The sequence below is a fragment of the Rana temporaria genome, chromosome 3, assembly GCF_905171775.1.
Source record: "Rana temporaria chromosome 3, aRanTem1.1, whole genome shotgun sequence".
Taxonomy (NCBI): domain Eukaryota; kingdom Metazoa; phylum Chordata; class Amphibia; order Anura; family Ranidae; genus Rana; species Rana temporaria.
In genome coordinates this window covers 48,325,061-48,337,202 of record NC_053491.1, presented here as the reverse complement: position 1 = coordinate 48,337,202, position 12,142 = coordinate 48,325,061, and the positions used below count along the sequence as shown (strand labels likewise).

The 12,142-nt window shown below is 43.8% G+C and overlaps 1 protein-coding gene across 2 annotated transcripts in view; it reads left to right on the top strand.

The window, feature by feature from the left end:
- The window catches only part of TUBGCP4 (tubulin gamma complex associated protein 4), a 55,587-nt gene that overhangs the window by 19,042 nt on the left and 24,403 nt on the right, over positions 1–12,142 (top strand). For both annotated transcript variants that reach the window (XM_040342536.1, XM_040342537.1), the window contains 2 exons: positions 3,220–3,299; positions 5,402–5,603. In XM_040342536.1, the coding sequence (XP_040198470.1) occupies positions 3,220–3,299; positions 5,402–5,603 (282 nt within the window). The remainder of the gene's footprint in view (positions 1–3,219; positions 3,300–5,401; positions 5,604–12,142) is intronic.

Below are 12,142 nucleotides of genomic sequence, written 5' to 3'. Positions count from 1 at the left end.
CTCATGCACACTGGATGTTAGCGTCACTTTTAGGAGTGTTTTTTTCTTTTTTTTTTTTGTCTGAGTCTATCCACACACAGGCATTTAGAGGCAAAAAAAAAAAACACCCCACTGCCAGCACGTACAGGCGCAGCAGCGGTTTGACAGAAAAAACGCTTGCCATGGCTAAACACGCTAAACACGTATAAACGCGTCTAATTGTGTGTTAACACTAGGTGTGTTTAGTGCTTTAACGTTAAATTATTATTCTGGCCACTAAAATGAATTAACGCTCAAGCAATGCATTTATGCCCTAGTGCTTCACTTGCCCATATGTGTTTACAATATAACGCAGCTTTAGGTGCATTTTTGCCAATGCCTTTCTCCTGCAGGAGAAGCAGATCTGACATCATATTCCCTAAGCCAGAGTGATCCAATAATGGACCCAAGCACTGACACTCCAGTGCTAGGGGTGACTATGCAACCATCTCTATTTTCATTCCAGGGACCACTGAGGATGATGTATTATATTGCTGTTTACAGCATTGAATCAATTTTTATGACTTTCTAGACGTCTCTTCCTTGGAATGCCATCTCTACACGTTGATATGTTTCCATTGTATTAAGAAATCATTGTATGTCAAGTAATTTTGGAAATGAACCACTAAATGAAATGTCAAGTCATGTTGACCTTTAATAACAACTATCTGAAGTGTATATTCCTGTATGGACAGGCGTAAGAATGACATTTCATAGTGTTGGTAAGCAAGTCATGTAGTCTAGTGAAGGTTATGTTAGGTCAGGGGTCGGCAACCCGCGGCTCCGGAGCCGCATGCGGCTCTTTTAAACCTTTGCCGCGGCTCCGGGACACCTTTTGCGGCCAGCGGAGGACTTTACACAGCGATCCCGGAGTTAACAGTTCGGGCGCGCTGTGATAAATGTCCCGCCCTCCTCCTGCTAGAAGACTAGCTCGTGTGATAGAGCCAGTGTGCTGTCTGTCACACAAGCTGGTCTAGAGGAGGAGGGCGGGACATTTATCAGCGCGCCAGTGTGGGGGAGCATCGTGACACAGCACAGCCACAGAACAGTAAGGCTGTGAGGGGCTTACAATGAGGGGGCTGCCTTGCGATGGTGACGGGAGCTAATTATTTTTTAATGATAATGATGGAGGGGGGGGGGCTGCCTTGCGATGGTGACGGGAGCTAATTTTTTTTAATGATGATGATGATGGTGGGGGGGGGGGGGGCGGGGGCTGGCCTGCGATGGTGAGGGGAGCTGATGATTTTTTTATGATGATGGTGGGGGCTGGCATGATTTTTTTATGATGATGGTGGGGGCTGGCATGATTTTTTAATGATGATGGTGGGGGCTGGCATGATTTTTTAATGGTGATGGTGGGGGCTGGCATGATTTTTTAATGATGATGGTGGGGGCTGGCATGATTTTTTAATGATGATGGTGATGGTGGGGGCTGGCATGATTTTTTTATGATGATGGTGGGGGCTGGCATGATTTTTTTATGATGATGGTGGGGGCTGGCATGATTTTTTAATGGTGATGGTGGGGGCTGGCATGATTTTTTAATGATGGTGGGGGCTGGCATGATTGTTTTACGATGATGGTGGGGGCTGGCATGATTTTTTTATGATGATGGTGGGGGCTGGCATGATTTTTTAATGATGATGATGGTGGGGGCTGGCATGATTTTTTAATGATGGTGGGGGCTGGCATGATTTTTTAATGATGGTGGGGGCTGGCATGATTTTTTAATGATGGTGGGGGCTGGCATGATTTTTTTATGATGATGGTGGGGGCTGGCATGATTTTTTTATGATGATGATGGTGGGGGCTGGCATGATTTTTTGATGATGATGATGGTGGGGGCTGGCATGATTTTTTAATGATGATGATGATGATGATGATGGTGGCGGCTGGCTTGTGATGGTGAGGGGAGCTGATGATTTTTTGATGATGATGGTGGGGGCTGGCATGATTTTTTGATGATAGTGTCAGCTGGCTTGCGATGGTGAGGGGGCTGATGATGATGACGGTGAGGGGGCTGATGATTTTGTAATGATGATGGTGGGGGGGGGGGGCTGATGATGGTGAGGGGGGATGATGATTTTGTAATGATGATGGTGGGGGGGGGGCTGATGATTTTGTAATGATGATGATGATGATTGCATTTGCTGGGCATGTGGAATCTTATCCAATATTGGGCATGTGGAGGTGGAATCTTGACAATATCAGATAAGATTCCACCTCCACATGCCCAGCAAATGCAATACTGTACAATATCAATTAGCAGTGTTATATTTGTTTTAAATGTCGCAATGGTTTTGCGGCTCCCAGTTTTTTTTTTTATTCGGAAACGGGTCCAAGTGGCTCTTTATGTCTTAAAGGTTGCAGACCCCTGTGTTAGGTAAACCAAAGAACATTATTATAGAATGAAAGTTGGAAGGATAAGTTCATCTTTTAAAAAAAAATAATGAATGGACCTCTTTTTGCAGGTAAAATAATTTCCTTCTTTTTTTTTTCTTAATTTGAGCCCAGACAGCATTGCATCCATGATCAGCAGATCGCGGGGGTGCCATGCAGAACTCCTGCAGACTTCTCAGTGTATCTGTCTGCTCATGTGGGGAAAAAAAGTGTAACACTAATCTGAATATATAAATGAATAAATAAATATGTAAAAACTTGAATAAATAAATGTGTAAAAACTTGATAAATAAAAGTGCTAAAATGATAATAGTGAACAATGTGAATACGAATGTCCTCATAAGCACACAATGAATGTCTATATGCAGGAAAATTGTCCTTTAAAAGTGACCAAACTTTGGTGTTGACAAAGTTCAAAATATGGTGATGACTTCAAACCATGCAAATCTGTGCAAGTGAAGATGTGATGAAGTGACCTCATACCTTATACGGGCAGACAGACACTGACAGGAAGAATGAACTACCAGAGCGTTCAACAGCACCATGGTAGTTCATTGCAATTACAAGGCTGTCAGGACTTGTAGTTCACCATTCATAGAGGACTATGAATGAATGACGTGGCCGGGGCAGGTGGAGACGGGTGAAATGCTGCAACTGCTGAAACATGTTACATGTTCCACCCTAAATACGAGCGCAACATGTAACGTGTTCCATAAGGTGAACTTATCCTTTAACATTAGCTATGCAACTGCATATCTGGTACACCTCGTAGCAGAATTTGTATTCTGTTCTTTGTTGCAGATTCATGGATGTCAGTTGTTGGAAACAGTCTACAAGCACAGTTGTGGGGGGCTGCCACCTGTTCGGAGTGCACTGGAAAAGTAAGAAATCCTTCCTTTCAGTTTGTATGAGACCTTCATGAAATCTTAGGATACTCGGGCAGATGTTTCACTGAGAATGTGTGTAGAGACCTCTCTCCTGTATTGCAGTGCCCCTTTGAACTGCTATGGTCTTCTCCCTGGTCAACAAGTGCATGTGCTGAGCATGCATGGAGTACTTGGTTTCAGTTTCATTAAATAAATGAAATAATCAGTGCTTGTCACCTAGAGGATTTCAGACATTGGATGGTCACTGTGTGTTGCAATTCGGTTACTCGTGTACTCGGTACTCGTGCAAATGCTCCGATACCCTTTGGCCTGGTTCTTTCAGCTGTCAGCGGGATTTCTCTGTGCACTTTCCTGTTCTTAATGTTTTCAGTTTTATAGTACGTTGTGGGGACCCCAGGTCGCTCCAATGTTCTGTATGCTCTGAAACCCTAATTTTTTTTTAAATGCAAAAAGTTGTGTATGCAATCTTGTAGATCTTAATTACAAAAACTCAGGGCCAGATTCTTGTGCATCCGCGTATCTTTGCGCGGGCGTAACGTATCCGTTTTTTGTTACGCCTCCGCAACTTAGACGGGCAAGTGCTGTATTCTCAAAGCACTTGCTCCGTAAGTTGCGGCGGCGTATCGTAAATCGGCCGGCGTAAGCCCGCCTAATTCAAATGTGGGACAGGGGGGCGTGTTTTATGTTAATGTTCTGTGACCCGACGTGATTGACGTTTTTCACGAACGGCGCATCCGTGGAAATCTCCCAGTGTGCATTGCTCCTAATACGCCGCAAGGACGTATTGGTTTTGACGTGAACGTAAATTACGTCCAGCTCCATTCACGGACGAGTTACGCAAACGACGTAACATTTTTAAATTTCGTTGCGGGAACGACGGCCATACTTAACATTGGTACGCCGCACTTACGCCACCATATAGCAGGGGTAACTTTACGCCGGGAAAAGTCTAACGTAAACGGCGTAACTGTACTGCGTCGGCCGGGCGTACGTTTGTGAATTCGCGTATCTAGCTGATTTACATATTTTGACGCGTAAATCAGCCCCTAGCGGCCAGCGTAAATATGCAGTTACGATCCGACGGTGTAAGAGACTTACGCCTGTCGGATCTAAGGGAAATCTATGCGTAACTGATTCTAAGAATCGGGCGCATAGATACGACGGCGGGACTCAGAGATACGACGGCGTATCTGGAGATACGACGGCGTATCTGGAGATACGCCGTCGTATCTCTTTTGAGAATCTGGCCCTCGGTGCATGCTAGAATTCGTTTTCCCCAAGACTATCTGTAAAGCCTTCTTTACTCCAGAAACACACGCATTGAAGTGATATAGCTGCCCATGGTTCTGCAGTGACCATTTATTGAAAAAAAATATTTTGGCTGTATACCATTTATGACTAATTTTAGGGATAATTAGGATGGGCTCAGGCATGTTCGGATCATAGTCCCATCCCGCAGTGAAGAGGGAAAACGAACAGTGATCACTTTTCACCAGCACAAGCACTTTCTTGAACTGTTTGGAATGCTCTATTTATTGAATTTATTTCATCCAGAGATCATTTACATTAGAGATCACTTTTCACCAGCACAAGCACTTTTTGGACTTTTTTGAATATCTAATTAGCACTTTTTTGAATATCTAATTAGTATTTTTTCTGGACTTATTTGAATGCTCAATAGGAGTTAATTTTTTTCAATTTGTATTCATTTATTTATTGCTTATGTGCATGTAAACATGTTTATGTTCACTTATAATTTTTTTTGGTCATAATTTTGCACATTATTTACTGGTGTTACATTCACACCCACATTACATCACCACCACATTGAGAGTCCATTATAATCCATTGAACAGCACCACACTTACTTATTTTTCTCCTTCATTCATTTACTTCACCTAGGTGGTAGTAATCTGTAGAGGCAGCAGTTCTCTTGATTTACCATATTATATCATTTTTTTGTCCCCTGCTGGTATTTTTCTCCTTTGCACGGAATCATACACACCCTTTAGAGAAGTAGAACTGCTTAACAATTGGTTCCGTTAGTTTTTTTTGTATGTATGTAAATGTTATTTATGGATCTTCTATCTGCCTAGGATCCTGGCAGTGTGTCATGGGGTTATGTACAAACAGTTGTCTGCCTGGATGCTTCATGGGCTTTTATTAGACCAGTATGAAGAGTTTTTTGTGAGACAAGGGTCTGCTTCTGGCAACGCTTCTACCCAGCCTGATGAAGAAGATGACGACTTGGGTATCGGGGGTCTGACAGGGAAACAGCTGCGAGAGCTGCAAGACTTGGTGAGATATTTCTTTCTAAAAGTATATTTTATACACGTTCTTTTGAATGTAAAAGGCATCTTATAAATGGTATGTTTATTCTGTATTGACTAATTGACTTTAAAGTGAACCCGTGGCGAGGCTCTTGTCAATTACATATTTGCAGTTATGCTCAAAAGTTTGCATACCCAGCAGAAATCATGAAATTTTGGCATCGATATTGAAAACATGACTGATAATTCCAAAAATCTGTATTTTTTTATTTAATGATAGTTATCATATGAAGCCATTTATTATCACAGTTGTTTGGCTCTTTTTCAAATAGTAAAACCTTGGTTTGCAAGCATAATTCGTTCTTAAAACATGCTTGTAATCCAAAGCACTTGTATATCAAAGCATTTTTTTTACAGGGTATAAAAGGGAAGAGAGGCACATCTAAGTGTAGCAACAGTTGCTAAATTTTGTACCTTCAATAAATGTAACCATATTACTAGACTTAGAGGCTCCTCTCTTCTTTATTATACTTGGTTGTGACATGACGCTACTCTTATATCAAGACATCGCTTGTATACCAAGGCAAAATTTATTAAAAATGTTGCTTGTCTTGCAAAACGCTCTCAAACCAAGTTACTCTCAAACCAAGGTTTTACTGTAACAGAAATCAACCAAATGGATCAAAAGCTTCCATACCCTGGAATGTTTGGTCTTGGTACAGACACACTATGTGACGCGCACAGGTTAAAATGCCAATTAAAGGTTAATTTTCCACATCTGCGGCTTTTTAAATTTCAATTTGTGTCTGTGTATGCGTAGTCAATGAGTTTAAGGGTCCTTTCACACTAGCGGACCGTTCGTTCGCTCATTACAAGTCCGTTAACGGACTTGTAATGAATCCCTATGGGAAGGTGTCCGTTAGCGGTTGGAGCATCCGCTAGCGTCCGCGTAAGTCGGGATCCGCTTTTCCGAACGGAAGAAACCCTATTTTTCTTCCGTTCGGCGGAGCGGAACTGATGCAGACGGACAGACGGTCCGTCTGCATCTGGTCCCCCATAGGGGACAGCGGAGCAGAGACAGGGCGGTCCCTGCACTGTCTGCGGGGACTGCCCTATCCGCCGACAGCTGAGCGGGGATCCCCGCTGAGCTTTGGCGGACACACGGAGCGGACCCAGAAACGGTCCGCTCCGTGTGAAAGAGCCCTAACTCTCATGTGGATGCACTGAGCAGGGAGCAGAAAACTGTCAAGACCTGCGTAACAAGGTAATGCAACTTTATAAAAAGGATATAAAAGATATCCAAATCCTTGAATATGTCAGTCAGTACTGTTCAATCACTTATTAAGAAGTGGAAAGTTCAGGACCTCTTGATACCAAGCCAAGGTCAAGTAGACCAAGAAAGATTGCAGCCACAACTGCCAGAGGAATTGTTTGGGATACAAAGAAAAACCCACATGTAACCTCAGGAGAAATACAGGCTTCTCTGGAAAAAGACGGTGTAGTTGTGTCAAGGAGCACAATACGATGATACTTGAACAAAAATGAGCTGCATCGTTATGTTGCCAGAAAAGAAGTCTTTACTTTGCCAATGCCACAAAAAAGCATGGTTACAATATGCCCGACAACACCTTGACACTCCTGGCACACTGTCATCTGGAGTGAGTGAGACCAAAATATAGCTTTATGGTCACAACCATAAGCGCCATGTTTGGAGAGATGTGAACAAGGCCTGTAGCCACAAGAACACAAATCCCCACTGTGAAGCATGGTGGTGGCTCACTGATGCTTTGGAGGTATATGTGAGCTCTAAGGGATATAGTGAAAATTGATGGCAGGAAGAATGCAGCATGTTATCAGAAGATACTGGCAGACAATTTGATGCACTTGGAGGTTCCAGCATGAACATGACCGCACTAGGCCAAATTGACCCTCCAGTGGTTAAAGCAGAAAAAGGTGAAGGTTCTGAAATGGCCATCACAGTCTTCTGACCTTAATATCATCAAGCCAAGATCTAAAATGTGTGGTTCATGCAAGTCGACCAAAGACTGGAGGCATTTTGCCAAAACTAATGGGCAGCTATACCACCTGCAAGAACTCGGGGCCTCATAGACAACTATTACAAAAGACTGCACTGTCCTTGATTCCAAAGGGGGCAATAAACAGGAGTAAGAACTAAGGGTATGCAAACATTTTAACAGGGGTCATTTCATTGGTTTACTCCTTGCCAGGTTTTTTTTTTTATGGTTGTCATTCTGTTATGACCTACAACTGAAGATGAATCCCATAAGAAATAAAAGAAATGTGCTTTGCCTGCTCACTCATGTTTTCTTTAAACATGGTACATACTGCATATTACCAATTCTCCAAGGGGTTGCAAACTTTTGACAACTGTATGTATTCCTTAACGAGGAGTAAATCTTGCACTGTGGAGCAATTTATTTTCCACCGTTACAGCAGTAGCACTGGTCATCCAGCTTCCTCTGCTTATGGCCCGTACACACCATCCGAATATCGTATGGAAAATGTCGTCCAAGGAAGAATCGTACGATAATCGGATCGTTAGTACAGAGCTTTCGAGAGCCGATCATGACAGTTCATCCGATATTATTTTATCGGACATGCACGAAAATTTTCCTTGTACGATACCAGATCGTACGATTTTCGTTTAGTCAGTACAGTTGTCTTCCGAAAATACAATACATTACAACACATGACATCACTTCCGATTTATTTATTTTTTTTATTTTGTTTTTCCTGTCGTACGAGAATTTTCGTGACTTTAATAACCTATTTAATTTCTACTTGCAACTTTTAAGCAAAAAAAGTTGTACGATCTGTCGTACGATATTCGGATCGTGTGTACGGGTCATTACTCTTCCCAGCAGTGACCCAGCAGACCACCAGCTTTCTAGTCTCTAATGGTAATATAGCAGGAATTTTGGGTGTGCAAGCTGACCTGCAGAGAGAATGGCACAATAGATTGTTGCACAGTGCCTACAGTTACAGAAGTCAGTGAGGGTTTCTTTAAAGTCTTTGTTCACCTTTTCAGAAAAAAAATGAAAAGGTGAATGAACACCGTACACCCTTCCCACCCCCACAGTCCCCACTGTACTTTACTTATGCGAGTAATGGGTTGTCCGTGCCCATGCAGTTTGTGTAGTGGTCCCTGCTCCCGACGCTCTGTGCTTGCGTTGACCAATCAGAACCACTATGATCCGTCCTGGAAACTTTTAAGAACCAAGGGTCAGAAGAGGGTGGGGTTCACCTTTTTTTGTTTTTCTAAAAAGGTGAACGTACGCTTTTAGGCCTCATGCACACGTTTTTTTGCCTTTTTACAGCAGCTGTATTTAGGCTGTAGATGTTCATGTTATCCTATGTGTCCATGCAGTTTTGGACAGCGACGTTTTTGAGCAGTAAAACCCCCCAAAACTAGTGGGTTCTGAGAGACGTTTTTCAGCCGTAATAATGCTGATAAACGTCAATAAACGCTCAAACGCGGCTCACCAGTGTTTTTGGACGTTTTTGATCCATTGAAAAAAACAAGCTAAAAACACTATTGCAAAAACGTTGAAAAACTCACTGCAAAGCTACTGGCGTTTTTATAACGCTTTTTCAATGTCCAGTGTGCATGAGGCCTAAAACTCATTTACTGCTTGTTAAGAATATGTAAAAACTTGAATGTCCACAGCCCTACTTGACCCCTAAGTTTTTTTGTTTTTGCTTGTTTGTTTATAATACGAATGTGATTTGCTTAATTTCCCCCCAAAAATCCCCATGTTTTTAAATATACATCCAGTGTATATATGCGTATACTAAAGGCACATAGATAAAATAGAAACAGGCACTTTCCCTCTGTAAGAGCAGTTTCTTCAGTGCTTAGTAAATAAGAAGTTTTGCTGACCTCATCATCCAATCATGTGTAAGCAAAAATGCAGTTGTGTGTGTGTGTGTTTTTTTTTTTTTTCTTGCAGGTGATTGGGTATTCTTTTGTAAAGCGAAACTTTACCTCATTTACTATGCTCTGGAGCAATGCACTTGCAGAGTGCACAGTCTATTTGCCTTCAGTAAATCAACCCCACATAGTGATTTTTGGAGTGCCTCTCCACTCTAGCCCATGTCCTGGATACGTCTGTATGGTGGCTCTTGAAGCACTGACACCAGCCGTAGTCCACTCTTGGTGAATCTCCCCCAAATTCTTGAATGCCTTTGCTTCACAATACTCAAGGTTGTAGTTATCCCGGTTGCTTGTGCACCTTTTTCTAACACACTTTTTACTTCCACTCAACTTTCCATTAATGTGCTTGGGTACAGCACTCTGAACAGCCAACTTCTTTAGCAATGACTTATTGTGACTTGCCCTCCTTTGTGGAGGGTGCTGATTAGAGGTCGACCGATATGGGTTTTTCTCTGGCTAATGACGATATTTGGAAATCGGGGTGGCTGATGGCCGATATGTGTTGCCGATTTTTGCGGCCGATATTTTAGGCCGATTTTTTTTTTCTTCATCCCAAAAAACCTAGGGTGGGGAGGAGATAATTGTTTAGGGTGGAGAGGTGGGGTGCAGCCTGTCAGTGCCACATCAGGCTGCACTGATGGGCTGCACCAGTGGGCACTATCAGTATCCATTAGTGCCCACCAGTGCAACCTCATCAGTACCCACCAGTGGAGCCTATCGGTGTCCATAAGTTCCACATCAGTGCCCACCAGTGCCACCTCATTAGTGCCCACCAGTGCAGCCTATCAGTGTCCATCAGTTCCACCTCATTGGTGTATATCAGTGCCCACCGGTGCCACCTCATCAGTGCCCACCAGTGCAGCCCAGCAGTGCCACCTCATCAATGCCCACCAATACACCAGTGCATCCCATCATTGCTCACCAGTGCATCACATTAGTGCCCACCAGTGCATCACATTAGTGCCAACCAGTGCATCACATTAGTGCCAACCAGTGCATCACATTAGTGCCAACCAGTGCATCACATTAGTGCCAACCAGTGCATCACATTAGTGCCAACCAGTGCATCACATTAGTGCCAACCAGTGCATCACATTAGTGCCCACCAGTGCATCACATTAGTGCCCACCAGTGCATCACATTAGTGCCAACCAGTGCATCACATTAGTGCCAACCAGTGCATCACATTAGTGCCAACCAGTGCATCACATTAGTGCCAACCAGTGCATCACATTAGTGCCAACCAGTGCATCACATTAGTGCCAACCAGTGCATCACATTAGTGCCAACCAGTGCATCACATTAGTGCCAACCAGTGCATCACATTAGTGCCAACCAGTGCATCACATTAGTGCCAACCAGTGCATCACATTAGTGCCAACCAGTGCATCACATCGGTGCATCACCTCATCAGTGCCAACTAGTGCATCACCTCATCAGTGCCTCACATCAGTGCCCACCAGTACAGCCCAATATTATTCACTGCCACCTCATCAATGCCCACCAGCGGAGTGCTCCAGGCTCCGTTCCATCGCCTAGCACAAAGTTCCATTCGGCCCTGACGTGCTGCCGCGCCTCTGCCTACAATCCCCAGAATGCAGAGCGGGCCGGTAACAGCCAATCTGGGGCCGCCGCTGCCGACATCCTCCACTCTGGAAAAAAAAAAAACGTCCCCTGAAGTGCTGCGCACCCTGCCTCTGCCTACAAACCCCAGAATGCAGCGCGGGCTGGCAATTACCGGCCCGCGCTGCATTCTGGGGTTTGTAGGCAGAGGCAATGGCGCGCAGCACGTCAGAGGATGTTTTTTTTACAGTGGAGGATATCGGCAGTGGCGGCCGCTGATTGGCTGTTACTGGCCCGCTGGTTGGCCGACTTCCTAAACTAAAAAAAGAGAAAAAAAAGTTGTCGGCGGGCAGGCGGCCAGACGATCGACCTATTTTTCATAATAATCGGCCGATGCCGATATCTTAAAAAAGGCAAAATATCGGCCGATATACCTCGGGCCGACTGATATATCGGTCGACCTCTACTGTCTTCTGTCTTCTGGACAACTGTCAAGTCAGCAGTCTTCTCCATGATTGTGTAACCTACTGAACCAAACTGAGAGACCATGCAGGGGTCTCAAACTGGCGGCCCTCCAGCTGTTGCAAAACTACAAGTCCCATGAGGCATTGCAAGGCTGACAGGTAAAAGCATGACTCCCACAAGCGGAGGCATGATGGGAGTTTTGCAACAGCTGGAGGGGCCACCAGTTTGAGACCCCTGAAGGCTCTGGGAACCTTTTAGAGGCGTTTTTAGTTAGCTGATTAGAGTGTGATGCCGCGAGTCCATAATATTGACCTTTTTCACAATATTCTAATTTCCTGAGATACAGAATTTTTTGTTTTCACTAGCTGTAAGCCATAATCATCAAAATTAAAGAAATGCTTTAAATATATCACTCTGTGTTTAATGAGTCTATATAATATGAGTTTCACGTTTTGAATTGAATTACAGAAATAAATTAAAGGGATTGTAAAAATAACAAACATGTTATACTTACTCAACAGGAGGGAGGGGCCAGGAGCTCCAGCCAGGGACCCGAGAACGAGGAGGATCCAGGCCGCACTGTG